At 44.8% G+C, this 24,384-nt stretch overlaps 1 protein-coding gene across 3 annotated transcripts in view; it reads right to left on the bottom strand.

Moving 5' to 3' along the window:
• The window catches only part of Rgs20 (regulator of G protein signaling 20), a 78,897-nt gene extending 57,872 nt beyond the window's left edge, over positions 1-21,025 (bottom strand). The window contains exon 1 of one of the 3 annotated variants that reach the window (XM_074068537.1): positions 20,575-21,025. In XM_074068537.1, coding sequence (XP_073924638.1) covers positions 20,575-21,000 — 426 coding nt within the window. In that variant the 5' untranslated portion in view covers positions 21,001-21,025. Of the gene's footprint in view, positions 1-18,469; positions 18,999-19,099; positions 19,311-20,574 lie in introns of those variants that run through there. The other 2 variants (XM_074068538.1, XM_074068539.1) reach the window with 2 other exon arrangements.
• Positions 21,026-24,384: the final 3,359 nt, after the last annotated feature.

Raw genomic sequence — 24,384 nt, 5'->3', positions numbered from 1 at the left:
ACAAATCATGCATGTTTTACTTTTTATTTTTTTTTTTTTTGGCTACTGGTGTTTGAACTCGAGGCCTTGCACTTTGCTAGGCAAATGCTCTGCCGCTTGAGTTTCATCTCCAGCCCTATTTGTTCTTTTCTTAATTCCCAACAATAATGAAGGAGCATTTGTGAGTACTGATAGCAAGCACTACCATGGGGAACTGTGGGAATTTCTCATGGAGAGTGTGAATGAGTATATGCTCAATAACTTCATCCTGGGCACCTCTGAAAGCATCCGGCTTTACTAAACTCTGCGGGACTGCTTTCGAGCTCTTTAAACCGCTGAAGACTGTTGGGCAATTATTGAAGGTTTGCGTGAGACTGTCCGTCAGCCTTTCAGTGTTTCCCAGAAAAGAAAAGGCTCCCTGGCAAGAATCTCAGAGCAATTATTGCAAATTATTAAATAAAAGCATGGAAAAACTCACGTCTGAAATCTCTTTCATCATCTCCCTGCATAAACTCACCCATTCTCTTGCTTTTTTCTGTCTTGGAAAGTGGGGTATTACTATCTGTCCTGCTAAGAAAGCTGAAGTAGCCAGGCATGGTAGCTCGTGCCGGTAATCCCAGTACCCAGGAAACTGAGGCAGGAGACATACCAAGACCCTGTCTCAAAAAAACCAAAAGGGGGAAAACAATGAAGCTATTCCTAATGTCTCCTACCAAAATCAAATGAAGTTTACATTTCCCAAAAGGCCTTTCCTCTCTGTCCTCCTCTTCCCCAGTGATATCTTGGGCCTGGATTTTGATGGCAATCTCCCTGTCAATCAGTCTGCCGCCATTCTCCTTTTGAATGTTTAGAAAATGGATAAAATTGTGGTGGGAGCTATGAGAGTATTACTCAAACCCTTCCTCCCTCTGTGGCCTTTGCTCCTCCTTCTGAAGCAGGTTTTAATGGTGAGATTTATGAGAGAGGTTGTTGCTTGGGGGACACCTGTTTTGTGTGGGAAATACCTTGCATGGTAGAGGGCTGAGAAGGAAAGGGGCAGCTTGGACTGCTTTGCTTAGAGTCTGAACTGGGGAAGAAGCATGGAGATGGCTGGGTGGTCTAACCTAGGCCCCAGAGTTGGGAGAGCTGGCAAGACTGAGGGCAAAAAACAGTCAGGAATACAGTTTACTCTGTGTCATTTCTCAAGTGTCATCCTCTGGGGGCCCAGTGATAGGAAGGCGGCCAGCTGGAGCACAGATGTAGCCACAATAGGGTTAGAACAGACTCTGGGACTGGGCAGATGACATTCCAGGTCAACTCTGACCCATCTCTAAACTGGCATTTCTTCTCCTGTAACAATTGTTGGAAGTCATAATATTTATTTACTGTACTTGCAATAGTTTTAAAAGAAACTTACATTAAAATATGAAGAAAGCCAGGCGCCGGTGGCTCACACCTGTAATTCTACCTATTGAGGAGGCAAAGATCAGGAGGATCTCAGTTTGAAGCCAGCCTGAGCAAATACTTCATGAGACTATCTCGAAAAAACTCTTCCCAAAAATAAGGGCTGGTGGAGTGGCTCAAGGTGAAGGCCCTGAGTTCAAACCCCAGTACCACACACACAGACACACACACACACACTATCTATCTATCTATCTATCCATCTATATATGAAGAAAGCAGTACTTTCTGTTGCAGTGGTAGAAAGAGTAGTAGGCACTTGAAATATTATAAATGAGTCAATTGCACATAGCTATATAAACATATAATAACACTTCTGCCTAATAAATTAACCTGCCCATTCTGATTTAGAGTAAATAAATTTTATTGTCAATATAAGAACTGATCTATTTTATCCCCAGGTCAAAAATACAAAAATACACATCTATAATCCCAGCTACTGTGGTGGTACAGATTGGGAGAATTGAGGTATGAGGCTTAACCCAAGCAAGAAGTTAGTGAGATCTCACCTCAACAACCAAGCCCAGCATAGTGTCTAATGCCTGTAAAAATCCCAGCTACAGGGAGGCAGAGGTAGTAGGATTGTGGCCCCAGGATGGTCTTGGGAAAAAGCAAGAGCCTATCTGAAAAATAACTAAAAGCAAAAAGGGGTGGGGGGTGTGGCTCAAGTGGTAAAGCACCTGCCTAGCAAGTGCGAGTCTGAGTTCAAACCCAGTACTATTGACACATATATTTGTATATACATATATATATAATTTTGTTTACACATTTAAAAACTTTCATTTTCATAGCAGTATTCATAACCTAATAGTATAATGATCTTGTGCAAGTATTGGAACTATTAATACCTAGGAATGGCATGCATATATATGCATACACACAGATGCACACCTACACACACCTCAACAGCTAAAATAAGGAGGAAAATGCCAAACAGTGGCAAAGACACAGCACAACCAGAACACTCTTGCATTGCTGACGGGAGTGTAAATTGCTGGCAGACTTTGGAACACTCACATAATCTACTAAAGCTGATCGCATACACATGAGGCCAGCATAGACAAAATGTTTGTGAGAACTCCACCCCCAAAACAAACAGAGCAAAAGTGGACTGGAGGTATGGCTCTGGTGGGAGAGTGCCTGCTTTGCAAGTCCAAAGCCCTGATCAAACCCCAGTCCCACCAAAAAACCAAAACAAAATATAAATGAATTTCATGTTTAGATTTGAGTCCCACTCAAAACATTTCATTTTGTATGCAAATATTCCAAATTCTGAAAAATTCTCCAAAATCTTAAACACTTCCAGTCTCAAGCATTTCTGTTAAGGAATACTCAACTTGTATTGTGTTTTAAGATCGTAAACAAATTGGTCCTATACTTTTGTGTCTATATCCAGCAGAGAATAAAATGGCAGGAACCCCACTTACCCAACCTCAGACATCCAGCACCCTGACCACTCATGAATCTAGAAGTAATAACCCAAAATGCCTCTGAGTGCATGCAAGTAGTGACAGGTATGGCCCTGCAGAGCTGGGAAAGGAAAGGCCAGAGAAGAGGGACGTCAGTTTGCCAGTGTGCCATGCAGAGCACTCTCCCATGCTGGGAGCACAAGGAACCTTCCAGTGAGTGAGTAGAGCAGGATCTGGTCTGTCCTCCCTTCCACTGTCAGGCTTGTGACCTTGGCAGTGAGTCCATCTCCTGGGCCTGAGTTTTCCAGTCTGGAAATCGGAGGGGCAAGATGATCATCAAATTTTCCTTCTCCTTCTAAAATGCTGTCATTACGTGCTACAACATGGCTGAACTGGGTAACATTATACTAAGTGAAAGAACCAGTTAGTAAAGGCCACATATTATCTAAGCCCATCTATGTGGAACATCCAGGCTGCAAGAAAAAAGAGACTTGGCAGGTGATGCTAAGAGGTGCTGGGTTTCTAAAATGGGTTATAGTGATGGTCACACAGCTCTGTGAACACACTCAAAGCTGTTGAAGTGTATGCTTTAAATGGGTGTATTTTGTGGAATCTGGATCTTATGTCAATAGAATGGTTTGGGGCTTTTTGTTTGGTAGTGGGGTTTGAACTCAGGGCCTCCTGCCTGCTAGACCAGGGGTCTGACACACACCCCCCAGCCCTTTTTTGCTTTAGTTATTTTTTGAGTAAGTTCTTGAGTTTTTGCCCAGGGTTGGCTTCAGACTGTGATTTTCCTACCTATGGTCTCCTGTATAGTTGGGACATGTACCACCATGCCCGGCTTGTTTGAGATGGGGTCTAGCTAACTTTTTACCTGTGCTGGCCTGTACACTCCATCCTCCCAATCTCTACCTCCTAAGTAGCAATAAAATGGTTTAAAAATATCTATATTTTCCTAGCATGGTGGCTCACGCCTGTAATTCTAGCTACTCAGGAGGCAGAGATCAGGGGGATCGTGGTTCAAGGACATCCCAGGCAAAAAGTCCAAGAAACTCCATCTCAACCAACAAAAAGCTGGGTGTTGTGACATTTGCCTGCCATCCCAGCTATGCAGGGTGGTCCAGGCCAGACTGAGCATAAACACAAGAGCCTATTCAAAAAATAAATAAATCATGGGTGCATGATTCAAGTGGTAGAGTGCCTTCCTAGCTAGCGCAACACCCTGCATTCAAACTCCATACCATCAAAACAAACAAACAGAATGCCTGTATTTTAATTTACTTTAAAGGAAGCAGAATGGACTGGAGCCAGCAGCAATGAGGACAGGAGCACAGGATACAAGTTCACTTCTGCCATCAACTTGGTGACCTTACATACGTTACCTGCTGTCTCTGAGCTGCTGTGGGCTGAGCCACTCCTCCTTTTGATTCCCCAATTAGAAATAGATTCTGTGCTTTAATCTGAACCACACCAGAAAAAAGAAGGAAAAAATACACGAGGAAGGAGGAGACAAAAAAGACAGTGGAGAATAGCAAATGTGGTGTGCCGGTTAGGAGGAGCTGTTACAAGCATAAGTGGCACACAGTGGGGAATAGCAAATGTGACGTGCCGGCTAGGGAGAGGTGTGACAAGCATAAGCGGCACACACATAGACATGTGAAGTATCCCACAGCACTATCCACATGGTCACTTTTGTGGGGGAGCAGCCAGCTCATGGAGAAAATGCCACTTTGAGCCCAGAACAAGGTACAATTCCTAATATTTAGCAGACATTTTAATGTGGGTATTTGAAAAAAACGTTGTACTGAAATACTTTCCCTGAACATGGTGAGAGGGTACAGTGAGAGACGCAGGTGATCGTGACAGTCATGGCACATAGCATTTCAACATTTCCCTTCAGAGATGCAAGTCAGTGCAAAGATTAGGAATGCAAGCTCTTTCCTTGGTGACAAGCACCTGAAGTGCTGCCTGGCCTATACAATGATGGCATTTATAGTCTCTCCTACCTTCGCTGACTGAGAAGTGGGTTCCAACTGTCTCTGGAGAGAGAGCAATGCATAAAGCTTACCTAATCACATTTCAGGTTTTATTTAATAGAGAAGGCCATGAATATGACCAATTAATGCCACATAAGCCCTTGCTGTGCTCAATCGCGTGCATATTTCATTTCTATCTCTGGTTTTGAAACCTAAGTAAATCTAGAGCCCACAGGGTATTATGCATTATGCATGCTTCAATATAACCTGAAGAATGTGAATTGAAAATTGATGCAAATCTAAATCTGCCACAAATGCACACTTCTATTAAAGAGCTGGGAGTGATGACAGAGCGATGGAGTGCTGAACAGGAAGCTGGGGTGCTATATGGACATGGCCTCCCAGAATGCACAGGAGAAAGCCCCTTTGGGCTCCCTGGTTGCGGTATAAGGTCCGAGCTACCCTGGGCATACCCCCTACCAGGCAAGGGACTCGGCGACATCTGCTATTCTCAGATGCTTTTCTGAAGGTGGTGCAGCGTCCTTGCCCAGAATGTTCTCCTCATTATCAATGCAGAGGGGAAAAGCAACCACACCATCATCTTCATTATCATTGACATCCCCCAGGTCATCGGGGAAGCAACAGAAAGGGGGAGAGGAGCAGTAGCTTTGGGGAGTACGGAAGGAGGATGTCGGATCCAGCCCCACAGCATTAAGAAGGCATCCCAGACCTGCTGAGAGGCAGAGTTCCAAGGACTAGCCTAGAAGGGCCATGTGAAGATCTTTGCAGGGCATCAGCATCATTAACTCACATCTGTAATCTTAGCCACTTGTGAGGCTGAGATTGTGGTCCAAGGCCAGCCAGGGAAGGGAGTTGGCAAGACCCCATCTCCACCTACAGCTGGATATAGTGGCTTACACTTATCATCCCAAGATATGGAGGAGGCTGAGGTTAGGAGGATTGTGGTTCCAGACTAACCCAGGCAAAAGTTTTCAAGTGCTCATCTCAATGGAAAAAAATCTGGGCATAGTGGTGCACACTGGTCATCACAACTACAGGAGAAAGCATAAAATAGAAGGGTTATGGTCCAAGTAGGCCTGGGGGAAAAAAAGAGACCCTATCTCTGAAATAACCAGAGCAAAATGGACTGAAAGGTGTGATACAGCATCTGCCTTGGAAGCTCAAAGTCCTAAATTCAAACCCTAGAACTGCTAAAAAAAAGTCTTTGCAGGTGTGCCCAGATACCTTGGACCTACTGGTCACTCTGTAAATGTGGAACTGACCCATCAAGCTCTTAAAGGAAAAGCTGTGTGCCTAAGAAAAGTGAGCTGATCACACAGACATTGTGTCCCTCTGATACAATAAAGCAGGACCAGCAAGTGCCACCCAGCAAGTCATCTTGTCAAACTGCTGACCCCAAATCCACTCAGGGTCTTGTATCTAACATCTAGTCTACAGGAATGTAGAGAATAGAGAAAGAAATTAGAACCACAAGGAAGTGACAAACAAATCTGTTGTCAGAGGCAAAGCTCAAGTTTCTTCCACAAATTGGTATGTGCAAGAAAAGATGGAGGGCCAGAGAAGATTAAAAAAGAGACTTCTCAGAAAGAATGCGATATGCTTAGATATTTGATTACACTAATGAGTCATTATTAATTTTGTGGGTATGATGAAAGTACTGCAGTCATCATGTTGATACTATATTTAAAAAATCATGCTATATTTCTTAAACATTATATAATGTTTCTTATATAATGTTCGCATTCATTTTTATTTGGGCTGTCTTTCAGAAATAATATTTGTAATGATGCTTCTATCATTACGGCTGGAACTAAAGAAAGTCTTGTGGTTAAGGCCCTCTTGTTTGATCACAATCAAGGGCTGGGTCTGACCCATCCTGCAGGAAGACATTCTCTAGTCTGCTTCATTCTGCAGGCTCCTTTCCCCATTCTATTTGTGCTGGGCACAAGTCTTACAGATGTCAGCCCTGGCAAATATGCGCTGGCTGAACGCTCAAGGTAGATGGGTTGTGAAATGTGTAAACACATATGCAAATTAAAGAAAATAGGGTAGAGGTGTGGCCCAAGAGGTAGAGCCTCTGTCTAGCAATCCTGAAGCTTTGAGTTCAAATCCCAGCACCACCAAGTAAATGAATAGCTCCCCCCCCCCAAAAAAAAGCCCTCCAAATTAAGGACAAAAAAGTGTATTCATAAATATCTAGCTTTCCCTTCTTTTTGTATGTCTCTCTGGGCAAATTTTGTCTCTATTATCCATAATTCCTACTTCTCCCCATGGAAGATTCTTGATGATTCTTGGTGGATAATAGCACTGGCTCCTCAGACTTTGCCTGGTGTCCATTAGATGGTTCCATCCTGGGAGGATGATCCTATTATAAATGACATGACATGGAGACCTACCATACTATTTAAGACTTTCAGGCTGTACGTAATTTGATTGTCTGAACGCTATCTAAGTTTCTCATACACAAAACCTTTGTGCACATTATTTCCCTTTCGTCCCTCTTCTTTACTACTTTCGGGGTTTGTTAATTGCCAGTAAGTCTTCCTGTTAATATGAAAATGCCGAATGCATCCTCAAAGGAACCTTAAGTTCAGTCCTTTGGTTTTATTTCTAATCTTAATTGAATTTTTGGTCTTTATGAAAACCAATTTTTGAGAGCAGACTATTTTTGTAAGAGAACATTATTGACAGAACTTCATACTGCCGTTCAGATACACTAAGCAGGACCCTCGTGATAGATCAAAGGCAGACAAGTGTTTCCTAGAAAGACAAGAGAGTACACTGCCTTCCAGGGCCCTGTGTTCTCTTTTACAACCTCTCAAGTATGTGTGGACTATGCAGAAGCAGCCACAGGTGTCACATACACAAATATGTGTGATTGTGTTCCAGTGAAAATTTATTTATAGACAATTATATATTTGAATTTTGTAAAAATGTTATGTCACAGAGTATTATTCTTCTTTTGATTTCTTGCCAACACTTTTTTTTTTTTTGGCAGCACTGGGGTTTGAACTCAGGGCCTCATACTGGGTAGGGAGAGCTCTTACCACTTGAGTCACTCCACCAGCCCTTTTTTGTGATGGGTTTTTTTGATAGGGTCTTGTGAACTATTTGCCCAGGCTAGGATTACAGATGTGAGCTACCGGCACCCAACTCCAAGAGTTTAATGTACAAAATCATTTTTAGTATTTGGGCCACACCAAAAGTGAGCAGTGGGTTGGGTTTCACCCATGTGTCTGAATTTGCTGACCCCTGTTACAAATAAATAGAAACTCTCATCAGATATAGATAATTGAGCAAAAGAACAAAATATTCTAAAAATAGTAATAACCTCTTGATTAGGCTCAAAATTACCAACCATCACTTTTTTGCTACTTCAGTATAGCACAGCACCGCAAGCCGCATGCCATGCACTCTGACAAATTGACGTTTTTGCTCTGTGCATCAGCTGTTACCTTGAATTTCAAACACATACATCCACCCGCCTCCTTGATGCCACAGTTGGAGCTCTGGTGGACACTGCAGACTTTAGGGTCTAGCATAGACTCCTGAGTCTCTCCCTTAGCCCCTCAGCTTCTTCTCCTGTCTTTTCCATGGCCACACATGGAGTTTCCACCCACCTACATCCAAGGAGGCACCTTGATCGGTCCCTTGTCCTGGACTACGTGTCTCACCATTAGCAAGTGCTCTATCTCCAGAACTCACTGTCAGGTCTGCGCATTGCATCTATGCAGCCATTTTCCCAGGCCAAGTGGGTCCTGTCCCTTGCCTGGACTGTTATATGAGCCCTTCATCCACCCCCTTCCCTCTAGTCTCTGCAGTTTTCCTGCTACTGTGGCAGTATCAAGTAGTTACAGTGAGCTACTATGGTTTGAATGTGGTTTCTCCCCCAATATTCAAGTGTTTTCTGTGTTCCTGGAAGGGACTGTAGGACCCATCTTTCCCTTGCCTCCTGTTTTGAGATGTAGTTCCTTCTACAAACAGGAGCTTTCATACGATGCAATGCAGCCAAGAGGACACTCCCCAGACCTGAGCCAATGCCAGTGTCATGCCCTTGAACCTCTGAAACTGTGAGCTAAATAAATCTCTTCTCTTAATAAAGTTACCCTGCCTTAGGTATTTTGTTTCAGTAACACAAATGGACTAATGCAGAGCAGCTGGCCTGCACAGCCTAAAATGTTTACTGTTTTAAGATAGAGCTAGATCATGTTAGTCCCCGGCTGTGACCTTCAATGGCAATCCACAACAATAGAACAAATCTAAACTCCTTATCAAAGCCTGCTCTCTCCACTAACAATTTCCAGTGAATGCACAATTTCCCCCATGTTTACATGAACAAATGTATCATACCTTACATTTATTTAATTTTGAAACAATTCTATGGAGATTTCAGGAAATCTTTCTGATCAGTGGAGAAACTCAGACTCACAGAGGTTCCCCAACAGTCTTGAACCTAGATCTTTCAGCCTTAAGTCCAGGGCCACCTCGCCACCCAGTGCCCTGCTCCTTACACCGCAGCTGCACGCTGGCCATGACTGCACGAAGTGGGGTTGTTTTGGATGCCCATCAGTGAGCCTCTGGAGTCCTTTTCCAGCAGGTCCGCTGTAGATTAGGACTGACTAACGCGAACTCCTGTGCATTACTGGAGTGTTCCCAAGGCGTTCTCAGCAAGAAGAGCTGATGGAATGTTTTGTCTGCCATGCCCAGGGAATGTCTTTCTTTAAGACTTCAGTTTTCTACAATTTGCACCAAAATATCTATAGAATTTTAGGTTCCCATCACTTGGCCTGACATGACAAGTAGATATACTGAATGACCAGATCTAAAATGGAAAAGATTTCAAAGAATTAAGTGTTTAGTGGCCATGCATGTTGGCATCTTTGTAGGTAACCACAGCAATTTATAACTTTTTGTGAAACAACATCAGACCCAGGGAGAAAACTCCATGTCAGTTACTTTAGTGTTGCTATGACAAAATACCTGAGAGAAATATCTTAGAAGAAATATTTATTTGGGCTCATGGTTTCATGAATGAATGTCTGTGGTCCTTGCCTCTCTTGGTTCTGGGTCCCTAGTGAGACAGAACATCATGGCAGCAGGAGCCTGTAGCAGAGGCTGCTCATCTCTTAGGGACAGGAAGCAGAGAGAGAAAGACAAAGACAGAGAGAGAGAGAGAAAGTCCAAGAACACTCCCCCCCCCCCCAGTGACCTACTTCCTCCAGGTAGGCCAGCCTCCTAAAGTCTCTACCACCTCCCAAAATAGCTCCACCAGAATTCAACACACGAGCCAGTGGGTGACATTTCTTCTTCAAATCGTAATACTCCCTTACTAAGGTATAGGTAAAAAAGGCTCACAAACCAGTTTCAATAAAAAAGTACAACCTGGGGCTAGAGGAGTGGCTCAAACAGTAAGAGCCTGCCTAATAAGCATGAGGCCCAGAGTTCAAACCCCAGTGCCACCACAAAAGAAAAAAAAAAAAAAAAATATATATATATATATATATGATCTATATGTAGCCTCCTGATTCTCAGAATAGATTTCATGTAAGTTAAACAAATATAGTCTCTATTTAAACTTGTAGCTATGGTTTTCATGCCTTGTGATTTTGAAAACAGATCACTAGAAGATAAGGAAAAGAAGCCTTTTGTTTCATTTATGACATCTGTTTAACATGCCCAAGGTGAATTTTCTACTTTACTTAATTTTATCCACTTTTATCTTTTTCATATTACTTAATTCTCTTTTATCTTTTAACTCAAATTTATTCACATGGTTGCACTATGATGTTCTGGTGTTTTTGTTAACAAATCCTTCATTTCTCCAGAACAGCGCAGCTTAACAGGTCATTCAAAGGACTAGAAGTGACTTATTTGCTTTAGCAAAAACTTAGCTCTAGTGGGATTTGATCAGTTCCACATTGTTGCATAACAGGATTCCTGGACTTAAATCTGCCCACAAATCAAACGGAGCACAGACCTTCTCAGCATAGTCGGTTAGAACAGTAGTGAGGCAGGCGTCACTGCACTACACAACTGAGACTGAGACTTGCCCATGTCCTCAGGGACACCAGCAAGAAGCAGGGAGAGGCCTGCACACTGAACTGCCTCCAAGGTTACGATTTTCATCTCAGATTTATTTAGAGTAGAATCTCTCTTTTTCCACATATTGGCACAGCATTTTATTTTAAAGAAGTGAATGCCAAAGTCAAAATAAAAGAATAGCTTGGTAACAGGAAATTAACATGAAACTTAATTATATTTAAATCATTCACAGAGATAATGTTAAGATAACTCGCATGCAGAATCTCCTCTACAAAGGTCAAACAGTGTCTTTTCCAGAAAATACTGTTAGCCTTTTCGTAATATTTCTTAACACTGTTTTCTAACTGGCAGTATCTTCTAATAACCCCAGTGGATATAACACAAAGTAGTTACATGTAGATTTTACTGAGAGGGACTGTTCTGAATGCAATTCTTCCTGCAACTAAATTTTATCTGAATTCTTCAGTTGCAAGGGGTAATTTTTTTTTAAGTCTACAAAAGATAAAGATTTGGCCAAGCATGAATTCATAACTTACTCAGTAACATTTTCCTAGGTACTAAGTCATGGGTACAAGCCTTTTATGAACTTTTATCAGAACCTTTTTTCAAGTGGTAAAAATTTTAGAATCTGTACCAAATAGATTATATCAAAACATAAATGTTTAAAGTCAAATGATCCCTGGTCAGGGTCTTAAAATAATGACAGGTAAATAGTAGAAGATTAATGATCATGGCTACCACTCACTAAATATGCCCTGACTTTTATGACGCGCACACTTACCATAAAGTATCATGGCAGTTATATGCATTCAGATTCAGAGGCTCATAAAAGTAGTAAGCAAAGACAACTTTAAGCCCACTTCGCTTTCATTCCAATGCTCATTTGTACGCACACAGCTGCAATTTGAAGCATGAAAAGTTGCAAGGATTAAAACATACTTCTTTCTTTCCAATCTTTTAAACTCACAAGATATATATTACATTTACACATGTAAATGGAAAACAGTAATATCTATTTTCTGAGTTCCATTGGAAATAAATGGTGTAAATAGAAAGATAAAGTGTAATGTAATACAACAATAAAAGAAAAAGAAATTTAACTAAAAATTAAGTCAACAGGTCGAGGCAGATCACTGTTGATATATAACAACCTGAAAAGCCAAATAAATAGCTAAAATTATGTTTCTAAAGACATCAGAGTGCAGTGGAAACAAGGATTAAATTAACTAAAATTTCTGAGAGAGAGGGTTCTTCCAAGGCAAGCGGTCTGTCACCAATGGTTCTCCTCACTGAGGGCCTTTGCTGACTCTGAGCATGGGCTAAGAAAAACATGGACTCTAGACTCAAGTGGAAGAATAAGTCCCCTCAGTAACAAGACCTTCCTCAAAAACATGGCTGACATGTACCAAATGTGGAAGACACAAGGTGAGGTGGGGGCAAAGAGCAAAGGTGAAACCTTTGCTAAGTCTCCCATTTTACTAAGACTGAGGAGCCAGAAATCCACCAGACTTTCAGTCCAAAGCTCAGGAGAAAATTCATGAGAAATAGGAATAAGAAGAGGTAAGCCACAGATTATTAGAACTGTAACCAGCCCAACCCCATTTTAATATCTTACACCTGAAATGATCAATCTCTCATCCTCAGAGAGGAAAGTCCTTGAGGGAGATCTCTTGCTGGTGGAAGAACCTACACAGTTTATATACAATGTCTACATACAATGAAAAACTACTAGATATGAATAGAGACAGAAGAATGTGGCCAATAGTAAAAAGAAAAAAAAAACAAGCAACAGATATAGGTGATTTCAATATTGGGTTTAGTAGACAAAAATTAGATGAACAAAACTGATAAAAAGATAAAAGGTTTCATGAGAGAATTTTAATTTATTAAAAAGAATAAATGGACACACTACATTTAGAACAAAATAAGTTCTGAAATTAACAAGTCACTATTTGGTTTGACTGAAGATAGATTTAATAAACCAAAATACAGCTTAATACAGAGCATTCAAATAAAAACAGAAAGACAAAAATTATGAACCAAAAAGAGCAGAGAACAAGTGATATGATGGAGAAGAGGAAAAATGCCTAAAATCTGTATTTTAAGTCCTGGGAGCAGGAGAGAAAGGGATGAGGCAGGACAAGAGAAATACTTGAAGAGATATTGGATGAAAAATTTCCAAAGATGATGAAAGATATCACAGATGCAAGAAGCTCAGTGAATTCAAAGCAGAATAAAGGCAAAGAAAACTGCACTTAGGAATATTATGTTCACTGTGGTAAGCCAAAAACAAAGAGCAGAACTTTCAATCAGCCAAAGAAGACATTCTCTTCAAGAGCCATGACTTTTGACCAGAAATGATGGGAGTCAAAAGACAATGGAATGAGAGCTTAAAGGCAAGCAAAGGCTTGCAGACATTTGTAACACACACACAAATTTTTGACAACCATTATTCAAAATATATAAAGAACTTTCATTCCCAAAATCAATAATAATAATAATAATAATGATAATAAAAGACAGATGGCAAAAAAAATTGGCAAAGGACTTTAAGAGGTAATTTTCAGTAGAAGTTACACAAATGGCCAAAAAATATTTGAGATGTGCAACAACAGTTCTCCTCAGGGAAACACAAATGGGAGCCGCAGTGATATACACTACACAGCCACTGGAATGGCTGAAGTTAAGTGGGTGGACAATACTAAGTACTGGTGAGGATGTGAAATGAAGCATGCTTTGCTGGTAGGAGTGTAAATGGATTTGCAATAGCAAACAGTTTGCAGTATCTATGATACTAAATATATACTGGACCTGTTACCCAGCAATTTCACTCCTGCTCACGTACCCAGTAGAAACACATTCATCACAAGACATTAGCATTACTCATAAGCCTCACACTATAAACATCTCTGATGTCCTTCAGTAGCAGAACGTGTAAACTGGGGTGTGTTCACAGGTATGAGCATTGCGTGCCATTGAAAACTAATAATCTGGGCAAAACAATGGACAAAATATGATGTGGAACTCTGAGGCAGGTGCAGACTGTGCACTTTGCATAGGATCCTATTCCATATGAAGTTCAAACACACACACCAATGAAACACGGGGAGAGGGGCTATAAAAGTGGTTACCTGTGAGAGTACTGACTGGGAGAAAGCAAGATGGCATCTTACGGAGTTGGGGGACTGAAAGCAATCTATCTCTTGATCTAGAAGAGAAGTGAGTGGTTTTTGCCCCTGCCCCTCAGAAAATATTTGGTGGTACCTACAGACATTTTTGTTTCTACTGGCTTCTAGTGGGTAGAGGTCAGGGATGTTGCTAAACATCCTACAACACACTGAACAGCCTCCCTCAAAAGGAATTATTCAACCCAAAATGCCAATAGTATTGGGGAGGAGAAACCCTCATCTACATGGTGGTTAGGTGACAATATACTTAAGGTAAAATTTATGAAACTGTACTCTTAAAATGCATATGTATTACTTGTAACTCAAGCCAACAAAGTTAGAAACAATCATAAATATCACAAAAGAACATAACTCCTCCTTGACACAGGCACATTTATGTAGACTGCTTCAATTGAAGCGTTCCAGTCGTGCATAGTGGTTTATGTCTGTAATCCCAGTCTCCAGGAAGGCAGAGATTGGGAGGATCTTGGTTTGAGGACAGCCTGGGCAAAAAGTTAGTGAGATGCCATTTGAACAAATGAGCTGGGTATGGTGGTACCAGCCCGTTGTCCCAGTCATATAGGAAGATCATGGTCTAGGCTGGCCCTGGGCAAAAACATGAGCTCCTATCTAAGTAAATAATTAATTTAAAAGATCCTAAAGAAAGAAAAAAGGTGGCTATGTGTTGCCAGCCCTAAAGCAGCAGTACAAACATATGTTCTAGCAGTGAGAACTACTATTCACTTAGCTTCAGAGGTGACAGGGCACAGACAGCACGTCTCCTCTTCCTCTCTGTTAGACAGAGGTACACATCATACAACCCAGCATTTCATGCGTGACTTTGCACAAGACGCCTTTGTCTAAAATGCAGGTGAAAGTGTTAATATGGATTTGAGAAGGATTGTATAATTTAGAGTAAAATTAATAACTAAAAATCAGCAAGAGAAAATTATGTGAAGTATCCTTGCTGGGCAACTGAGCATCTTACTCATCTTTCACAAATGGCTCCCCACACATAGCTAGCGTCAAATCGGCTGGATAGAATCAAAGTAACCTCTTCTGTGAATTGCTAGTCCTGTAATGTTCCCTCGAGCATGCAGTCACATCAAACTTGATTATGAATGGCCTCTCCACAAGGCCATTCAATTGTAGTAGAACTGACTCAGCCCTGCAGCTGCCTCTACTACTCTCAAGCTATCAGCTCAAGGTAACAGGGACCATCTCAGATGGGGCTGGTAGTCAGTGACTCACAGTTTATTGTACAAATGCTAAGCTGTGACTCAGAGGGAACCCTATTAGCTGCTGACTGACACTGCGCTTATTTGAATAGAAGCTCACATGGTGAGTCACCTGGTGGTGCTCTGAAAACCAATCGGAAGTATTTGCATTTGGACAGTGATTCATATTGGGACTTGGTTTGACACATGTGATTTCAAAACTCAGTTCTGCTGAACTGGCTTGGGAGCATGCTAGAATGTCACTTCCTGCGTAATGTCCTGTATTTCTGTCTAAGAACACGTGGTAGCTATCCTGAAACCCAAAGTCAAGGTCAGGATATTCAGGAGAGAATGGAGGGTTTCCTCAAGGATGCAGACACAATTCCTAGAAATACATTCCCTGGAATACCCGGTTCCCATAAATAACTTTGAAGGAGCAGATGCACTCACCAAAGCCTCTGGGCGAGTGTCTCATTCCTAAGCCATTCATATGAGGGCTTGTCCTTTAAGCTACCTGCTTGTGGAAGGTGAATGTTCCTAGCCTGCCCCATGCAGAAATGAGTGTGCAGTAAGAGTTTAGAAACTGGTAGGCTATTGCATTAAAATAAGAACTTATTTTTCTCTTTCACTCTTGCTAATCTACAAAAATTTGAAAAATAAATCTCCTTGTAATTTTGAAGTCCTTTCTTAAAAGGCTTTCTTACAGGAATGATCATCAAAGCCTGCAGGAAGGAGATTTTAAGAAAAGCTTGAAAATGATTTCTAATATAAAACTGCTTCAGGGATTAATAGAATCTGCAACTGAATGTATCCCCCAGTGGGGCCTGAAATTCTAATGCTGGCTCTGCCTCTAGTGATCTGTGACCTTAGGTTACTCCAAGCAAGACATGTGGTCATGTCTTACCACGTGAAGGACCATGATAAAGCTTTGGGACACCATTACTGCCTGGTGTCTTGGTGTAAGACAGAACACACGCTTGTATATTTTTCTTTATATATACTGTCTGCTTTCCTGTTTGTGAAAGGCTCACAAATCTGCAGTAAACAGGAAATCATCAGTGTGGTGTATAAGAGCCCGGGAGAATGAGTCAGATATAATTTTAATCCTAATTTGGGCTCTGATTAGCTGAACCCTTAAACTCTTATGTTTCCTAATTCGTAAAATGAAGGAGATAAAATAAGTAATTTGATTGTCATTCTAGATTTTTGATATGATAGAGGGTATTTTGGGTAGAATGTTTATAGTGATCACAGAGAATTTAGTGCTTCTAGTTCTAGGGTAAATATTCAGATTCTCCTAAATAAAATGGACTCAGTGCAGTATTCAATGAAGATACTGGATTTTCTGCAAATACCATGCCTTACTGGGTATTTTTACAAACTGAACTCTTTTAAAGGTTAGAGAGAATTTTCTTAAAATGTTGTCTGAAGCATTTATATAAATATCTCATAATCATTCAGAATAAAAGGGTCTAGATGTAGAAATGCATCATATTTAAATTGAAACATAGAAAACATTTACTGCTTTTCTGATGTTGGTGATGGATATCTATTTCATTGTGCATACTCTTTATAGCACACAAAACATGCATTTTGTTCCTGATTTTTTTTTCTGAGACAGAGTCTATGTAGCCCAGGCTGGACTTGAACTCACCATTCTCCTGCCTCAGCCTTCCCACCCAGTGCAGTGATTATAGACATGTGCCACATTCAGCTGTTCCTGATCTTTTTATATTTTGAAGTTCACTTAACCAACTTAACATCAATATAATAATAATAGCTTTTGCATAGTGTATATGCCAAGCAATTATAAGAGCTGTATTGAATCAATTTATTAAATGCCAGCAGCTACTTCATTTTTCAGATTATAAAAACTAAGGCACAGAGAAGCTAAGTAACTTGTCTAACATCACACAGCTAGGGATTTGAACCAACAATGACAGACTCCAGGACGTTTTCCCATTAGGCAAGAGTATTGCCTCTGTGTTACTGATATGTGACACAAAAATACCACTTAACAAACAGAAGGTAAACAGGACAAAATCCAGTAGAAAATTGGGTTTTGAGCAAATACAACAAAAAACGTACAAATTGCAAGTTATGTTTGTACTAAAAAAAGAAAACCCTTGAAAGATAAGATCATTTATTACAAATGTTCTTATCAAGTCTGATGAGGAAGTCAGACTGTTTTGCGAACTTGGACTTTTGTAAAGTCAGTTCCACAGCCTGGACCCCATAGTAGTGAAATGAAGTCACCCAAGGGCCACACAGGGGCCTTGCTACTTGTGCCCAGAGGATGGGCATTGACCAAAGGAGGGAGACTAATGATGATGCTGGGGTTCCCTGCTCCCCATACTTTGGAGGCCATTTGGAGCCCCACTGGGCAGATCACTGCTTCTGCTAGCCCGCACTGAGGGTACTGGCTGTGGTGCAACAATCCGCGAACCCCAACCGGACGTCTAAAAGTGTGTGGAATGGCACCCACATAGAGCCACAGGCCTCTGCCACATTCTCACAAGGAAAGAAAGGGGCGATTCGCCCCAGCGTTCTCCTTCCAGATAGAAATCCCGTACCACCAAACTCTCTTCTCTATCCAATCCACCGCCGGTGGCGCAGAAACAGCAGTTGCTCCCGCTGGGATTCCCCCTGGTCTGACCTCTCACTCTCTTCACCGCCAAGTCCCGCCCGCTCGCCCAGGTTTCCCTTGCACACAGGCAAATCCGGGAAGCTTGGGACCCATCCCAACCCCTCCCAAGGCCCCTCCTACCGGCGGGGGTGGGGTGAGCGAGTCTACGCACCAGACTCCTCCCCAACGCCCACCCTCTCCCTCCCACTACCCTACTGAAGGCAGCGCCGCACTCAAACCTCTCCGGCAAAAAGCACCCCTCCCTAGAGGTCCCTTCCCCTGCCTACTCCCCCGCGGGAATGGGGTGGGGGATTTGCCACGCACCCAGATGTCCAAAAGAACCTGTCCCGACGCGCGGCCTCTCCTAACACCCCTTGCCCATCCCTCCCCGCAACGCTGGAGGGCAGCTGTGCACGCAGACCCTGGTCTCCATCGCCCACCTCCACCGCGCGTGGCAAGCCCCCTCTCCATCTGCCCACCCCGCCATCCTCCAGTCGCCGCAGCGCAGGCGGCCGGATAGTTCCAACTTCCCGAGCGCAGCTTCGACCGTGTAGACCCGGTTTGTTGAAGAAAACCCCCGCGGCGCCTGCACCTTAAGGGATAGTTCTGCGGATTCAGTTTCAAGGCGTGAAGAGGTCTCCAAAAGCGAGCCTGCCTCTCCGGGGTGCTGGCGCCGGCAGCCTCTTCCCCGCGCGGGTTGCACTTCGCCGAAAGACAGACCCTACGTTCTGGGAGTGGCTCCTTTTCCTTCCCACCTGCTCTCAAACTGCCCGCCTCACACGCCCGGCCCCTTCCACTCCCTCCTCATCCAGGGAGAACGCCAACTCCACTTGCCCGGAGTTTCCCAAAGACGCTAGGGATGGTCAGCGTGCATGGACTGTACACTTAAGCTCTACACTCCCGCGTCCTCCAACCAGTCACAGACCCGGGACCTCAGGGAAGGAACCGAGCTGACTCCTTGGCGTATCTGATAGAAAAGGATCTGGGTGGTTCGATGCCCCCTTTCAGTCTTTCAGATACACTCCTGGCTCCCGACAGGCACTGACTAACGGAGGGGCTCGGAGGGGGCCACCGACCAGAGCAGGCTCCCGTCGCCGCCGCGACACGGAAGCCCCAAGTCCCGCCGAGCGTGCGCGCCCTCCCAGCCTCTGCCACTTCCCAGCCCCGAGGCCTCTAGGCAAGTGTAAGGAAGAAGGGGATGTTGAGAAAGCGGGGTACTCACGATCCCACTGTCCACCGGACTAGCAGGAGGGGAAGCTCTGGCGGGCTCGCCTTCGTTGGCCGTGCGCATGCGTCCGGCTTATCCTTATTTTTATCTCAACGTGGACGGCGGTCGGTTTAAGCCCGCGATCGCTCGGCTAGGCTTTCCCCCTCCCGCAACTCTGGGCTTTGCTCTAGCCCTCTTCTCCCTTCCTCTTCCTTCCCCTGCTCTGTCTCCTCTCCGCCCCCTCGCTCCCCCTCCCCGGGCTGGGCAATCCCAGGTCTCGCCTCCCTCTGGCGGCGGCGGCGCGCTCCACGCGGCGGGGGCTGGGGCACTCCCCTGTCCCCACGCGGGCCAGACCGGTGCCGGGGCCTCAGCTCCCCTCCTTCAGCTTCAGATTACGAAATACTGAGAGTGTGGGTGCGACGCCAAGCGGGCGTTGAGGGCGCCTGCAAAGCCCTCCCCGTCCCCCTTGCGCCCTCGCCTCCCTAGCACAGGGCAGAGAGAGAGAGAGAGAGAGAGAGAAAGAGAGAGAGAGACCAGAGTGTGCGGGACTGCGCGTTCGGTCCGGGTGAATGAAGTGGGGCGGAGGAAGGAGCTCAAGGCCGGAGCAGCGCCGCCAGCCAAATGGATGCTCGGTCCCAGAGTGGCGCCTGCAGACCGCCTGCCTCTGCACCGCAGCCCCTATCCTTTCCCAGGCCCCGGGAGCCTCTCAGCTCTGCTCCCATCTCGCCCCCATGCTGCCTCCCCCTCCGGTTCTTCCTCTCTAGAAAAGGGATCTGCACTCGGTCACGCCGGCCAGAGCCCTTGGCGACCTGGAGGCCGGGTGGAGCAAAGGAAAAACTACCCCAGCCTCCGACTCCGGATCTCGCTGAATTCCTAAAGCAGCCCCCTCGAGTCCCCCTTCTCTTGGGACTTCGGAGTCCGTGGGAAGAGGAGACCTGGGGGAGCGGAAGAACCCTGGAGCCCAGCTCTGCGGGCACTGGGCGCCAGTGTCCCCGAAGCCCGCAGTGTACCCCCGATTATGAGTTGCGGTCGGGCTGCTGGGGCTGCGTGCCCGAGCTCTGAGCGCTAAACTGAGATGAAAACTGACCTGACACAAAAATAACATCACGTCATTTCCTCCCTCGCCTGCAGAGAGGGCAGGGGAGTGGGAGAGCGAGCGCAAAGAGCCGGCGGAGGCGTGCCTGGGGGAGGCTCCGGGGAGGGGAGAGAGCTTCTTGCCAAGAGTTTGAAAGGCATCCCGGGAGGAGGGCGAGGCTCCCTCCAGCTTCCAGGGACCCTCGGGCGTCAATGAATGATCCAGAGAAAAGTAGCTTAGAGTGCCAGAGAGCTGCCAGCTTCCGTTCCCCCAATGCGCCCAGTTCTGTCCAGACCTTGTGCTAGCGTCCGCTGCTAGCAGGGGATGGAGTGGGTCAGTGGGGTTAGGAACCAGTGGGAGAGGTTGGCATCCGAGTGAGGCCAGGGATGGACATGGTGGAGACCATGGTACTCACGGGCATGGGCGAACTCTGCCCGACACTGGCGTCCTCTTCTCTAGGTTCGGCGACCGGACGGGTCATCCTCAGCGGGTGACTCCCCAGGGGTGGGCCAGGCAATGCCAGGGCTGCCCCAAGCAGGAGCAAGAGGCGGCCAGGCAGCTCCTTGTGCCCCCGCAAGAACTCGGCAGCCAGCAGGGCGGGAAACAGAGGGGAGAAGTCCGGGCGCCACTGGGGAGCCTCAAGAGGGGGTCGCCGGAGGAGGTGAGAGAAGAACTGCGTGAGGCTGGAGAACGAGCTAGAAATGAGGCTGAACAGCTTCGGGACAGCGGGCGAACCTGGGTGCTGTGCAGGGCCGGCGGCAGGAATGGCAGGGGTGGGAGAAGAAGAGAAACAAAACCAGCACAACGTTATTGTCGCGTCCTGGCACCTAGATGCAGTCATTTATTATAGTATTTAGAGAAGCTACTTTGAGGGTTCAAGAAAAGGTCTGTGAAAGCAAAAGGAAAGGCCTAAGGTTAGATTCTCCCCCCCTCCCTTTTCTGCCCGCCCTATTTTAACTCATACTACTCAAAGTGAACCAGCTGCTTAGCCAATACCTAGAAAGTCATTAGAAATGCAAAAATCTATGGGCCCATTCCAACTTAGTGCATCAGAATCTGCAAGTAAACATGCCCAGGGAATTCGTATGCACGTTGACTGTCACGTCTCCTGTGCAGAAGGGTCTCTATTCACATCTCAGTTCTTTAGACTGTATGAAAACCTTCATGCAAGATTTCTCTCCTGTCGGTTTCCACTAGAGCTTCCACCTGCCTGAATCAGTGTTGGATTTGGCCACCTAGTTCCATTTGGACAGTTGTTTAGGGGAAACTCGGATGGTAGCTGCGGGAGACTGAGGGATCCCAGACCCACTTCAGGCTGGACACAGAAAGGGACTGGTTGATTTGACTTTGGATGGGTTGACTGGAGTGGATCCAGTGAAAGAAGAAGGTGAAAGTAAAAGGTTTTTTGTTGTTGTTGTTTTTTCTTGGAAAGTGAAAAAAAAAGTTCTTAGGAAACATTAGTCCAGTAGTCAGGAGCCTAGGGCTCTAAACTCAGCCTTATCACTAACTTGGCAATAGCGCTTTATTCTTCAAATTTGTCTACTTCGTAGTTTGTCTACCTATATAAAGTAAAGGAATAAACTGAGTACCTTTTGAAGGCCACTTGCCTTGTTCGGGCTCTCATCTTTAAGAAGCTGTCAGTGCTTCTTAGTGCACTAACGTTTAGTGTACTTACAAACCGGAACCTAACTCCCTCCAGCAAACAAAACAAAACAAAAAACAATTTAATCTGAATGTGAAAAACAAGAGTGGTGGTTGCCAAGAAAAATGAAGGTGGAGGCGGGAAGCAGCGAATAAATGTGACAGTGTGGTGAGGCGCGAAGGGGAACACAGTGCGCACTGCTGGGCGCGGGTCCCAGGGGCTCGGCGGGCGCTCTCCAGGGTCCTGAAGGCGGGAGCGGCCGCGGGCGGCCTCGTGGGGCCTGGCACGGTTCCCCAGCTCCCTAGTCATCAGGCCCTGCCTGTTTTCTTTTGGCGATGGAAGTCTTGTGGGAAGCGATTGTGGAGAGGGAGGGAGGAAACCTAGCAACCCATTCTCATTCATGAGGCCCTTTCTGGGAAGCCGCCGAGCGCGTTGGCTGATTTGTCTTTCTGTCGTTGGTATGCGTCCGGGAGAGTTGAGCTCGGTTTGCATTTCCGAGTAAGTTCACACTGTTTCACTTCCCCCTCATTAACTTTTCCTAGAGAATGGAGTCGTTCTCCTAGAATTTTCTTTCTCCTGGTTCACAAGCTCCCCTCCTCCCCTATCTGGCACAGCGCATTGATTTTGGGGCTGGAGCTGGGAGCCAGAGAGGCTTCAGGAGGAAGTGAACCAACGGTTCACTTGTGAGGGACAAATGGGCGATTTGAGCCAGCGTCGGTGTCCAGTGATAGAGCCGCCAAGGTCCCCTTGACCCGCGGGAGAGGGCAGGGGACTTGTCCCTCGGGCTGGAACTTGGGGGATGGAGTGCTCAACCCATGCGTACCCTTTGGGATGACCTGGGTGTTTCGCAGCCTTAGTAGGACTGCTGGCGTGCTACAGTGTCTGCTCCTAGCTCCTGAGTGGGGCGGCCAGGGGGCCTTCTCCCCATTCTCGCCGCCCACTGGGAGTGCTGGAACCTCGGCAGACATGGGCACTTGAGTGAGAGGAACACTACTCTAAGAAGTTGGTAAGAGGATTGAACAGGACCTTAGCGACCTAGAACCTCATTGTGCCTACCCGCGACCTTCCCGACTGGCCCTCCTGAAAGCTTGAATGAAGACAAAGGTGCTCAAAATGAGGGCTTCAATGCATGCCCAACTCTGAGAGCGCCCCCCCCCCGGAACTTCAGAGGCCTTTTGTGGGACCTCAAATTTGGCGTTTCCAGCTCGTGTTTGCAAATGATTTTGTGAGAACCTGTAACCCGACCCTTCTGTTTTCTCCCCTCTACCCAGGCTTTCTACCCAAGTCACTTGAGCCGCTTTTGAGCCCCTTCTTCCTGCATGCTTCATTAGGCATTTTGCTTCGGTCCTGTGCTTCAGGACAGAGACTCTTGTGAGGAAAGTGGTGAAAATACTCAGGCAGAATCAAAGTCCCCAGGATCACAGAAAAACAAATCTCGGCTCCTTTGCTCATCTGGAGATACACACCATTTGCCCTTCCCTAGACTGGTCTTTCTCGCCAGTTTTGGCTCCCAGCCTGCTACTCTCCTAGCCTGGTGAGACCTAGTAGATTCTCTAACCTACTGGTGTGTGAAGCATGATAGGTGTGGGGTGCTGGAATCTATTAACTTCTTTTGTCCCTAATGGCAAGAACAAAGTCACTGTATCAAAGTAGTCACAAAATCCAATCTGAGAAAAGTTATCCTAGGAAAGACCTCTAGCTGTCCCTGGTTGCACTGTAGAGGGCCCTGTCTGCCTTTTGAGCCAGATTTTAGATGTCAGTTGGATGGTGTCAGTAACATTAACCATGAAATGGCATCATATTCCTGAAAGTACTGGTCCTTAGGAATCAGACGACTTAGGGAACACTTTATTCTGATTGAATAACCATTTCCCTAGTTAATCAAGTTGGCTGTCCAACAGTGACCAGAATGCCTTTATGCAGACTAGAAAATTGGTACACCCAAATCAATATACACAATGCCCCCCCTTTGAAGGCAAATCAAAATTTTTCATTCACATGTAAATAGTACTATTGCAGAAAAGAAACACTCATAGCAGAATTAAACCACGCTTTTAGCAAAAATTCCAGAGTACCTTTCAAGTTAAAAAATTACAGTGAGGACAGAATTTGAAATTAGATTTAATTTTATGAAATGGCCTATTTTCACTTGAACTTTATTTTTAAAACTAAAGTTTTTTTTTTCTATTTTTCTGTGGTTTAGCCATATTATGTATTTTTGTCTTTTGTTATTTGGAAACACTGTTCATCCACTAGGATCCAAGAATCTAACCGACAGTGATTGAAATCTATAAAGGCAAATCTTTGCTTGCACTGACTATAAATTATGCAGATTGTAGGGGAGTGATAAACGAGCAAAACAAACCACAGCTATTAGAGTCACAGGTTATTAACTTGAGGATAACCAAAAAGATTAATAACATGTTTCTTTTAAGGTTCACTTAGAATCTCAATGTTCCTAGAGAAAGTACAACTGTTAAAAAACAATATCTGTATAGTTTATAGCTAGCTCTGACTTCACCCACTCTTTAATAACTTTTATCTTTTTTTTTCTTCTCTGTGCTGGGGATTGAACCCAGGACC

Source organism: Castor canadensis, chromosome 3, assembly GCF_047511655.1.
Source record: "Castor canadensis chromosome 3, mCasCan1.hap1v2, whole genome shotgun sequence".
NCBI lineage: Eukaryota > Metazoa > Chordata > Mammalia > Rodentia > Castoridae > Castor > Castor canadensis.
This window is presented reverse-complemented; position numbering and strand designations above follow the sequence as displayed.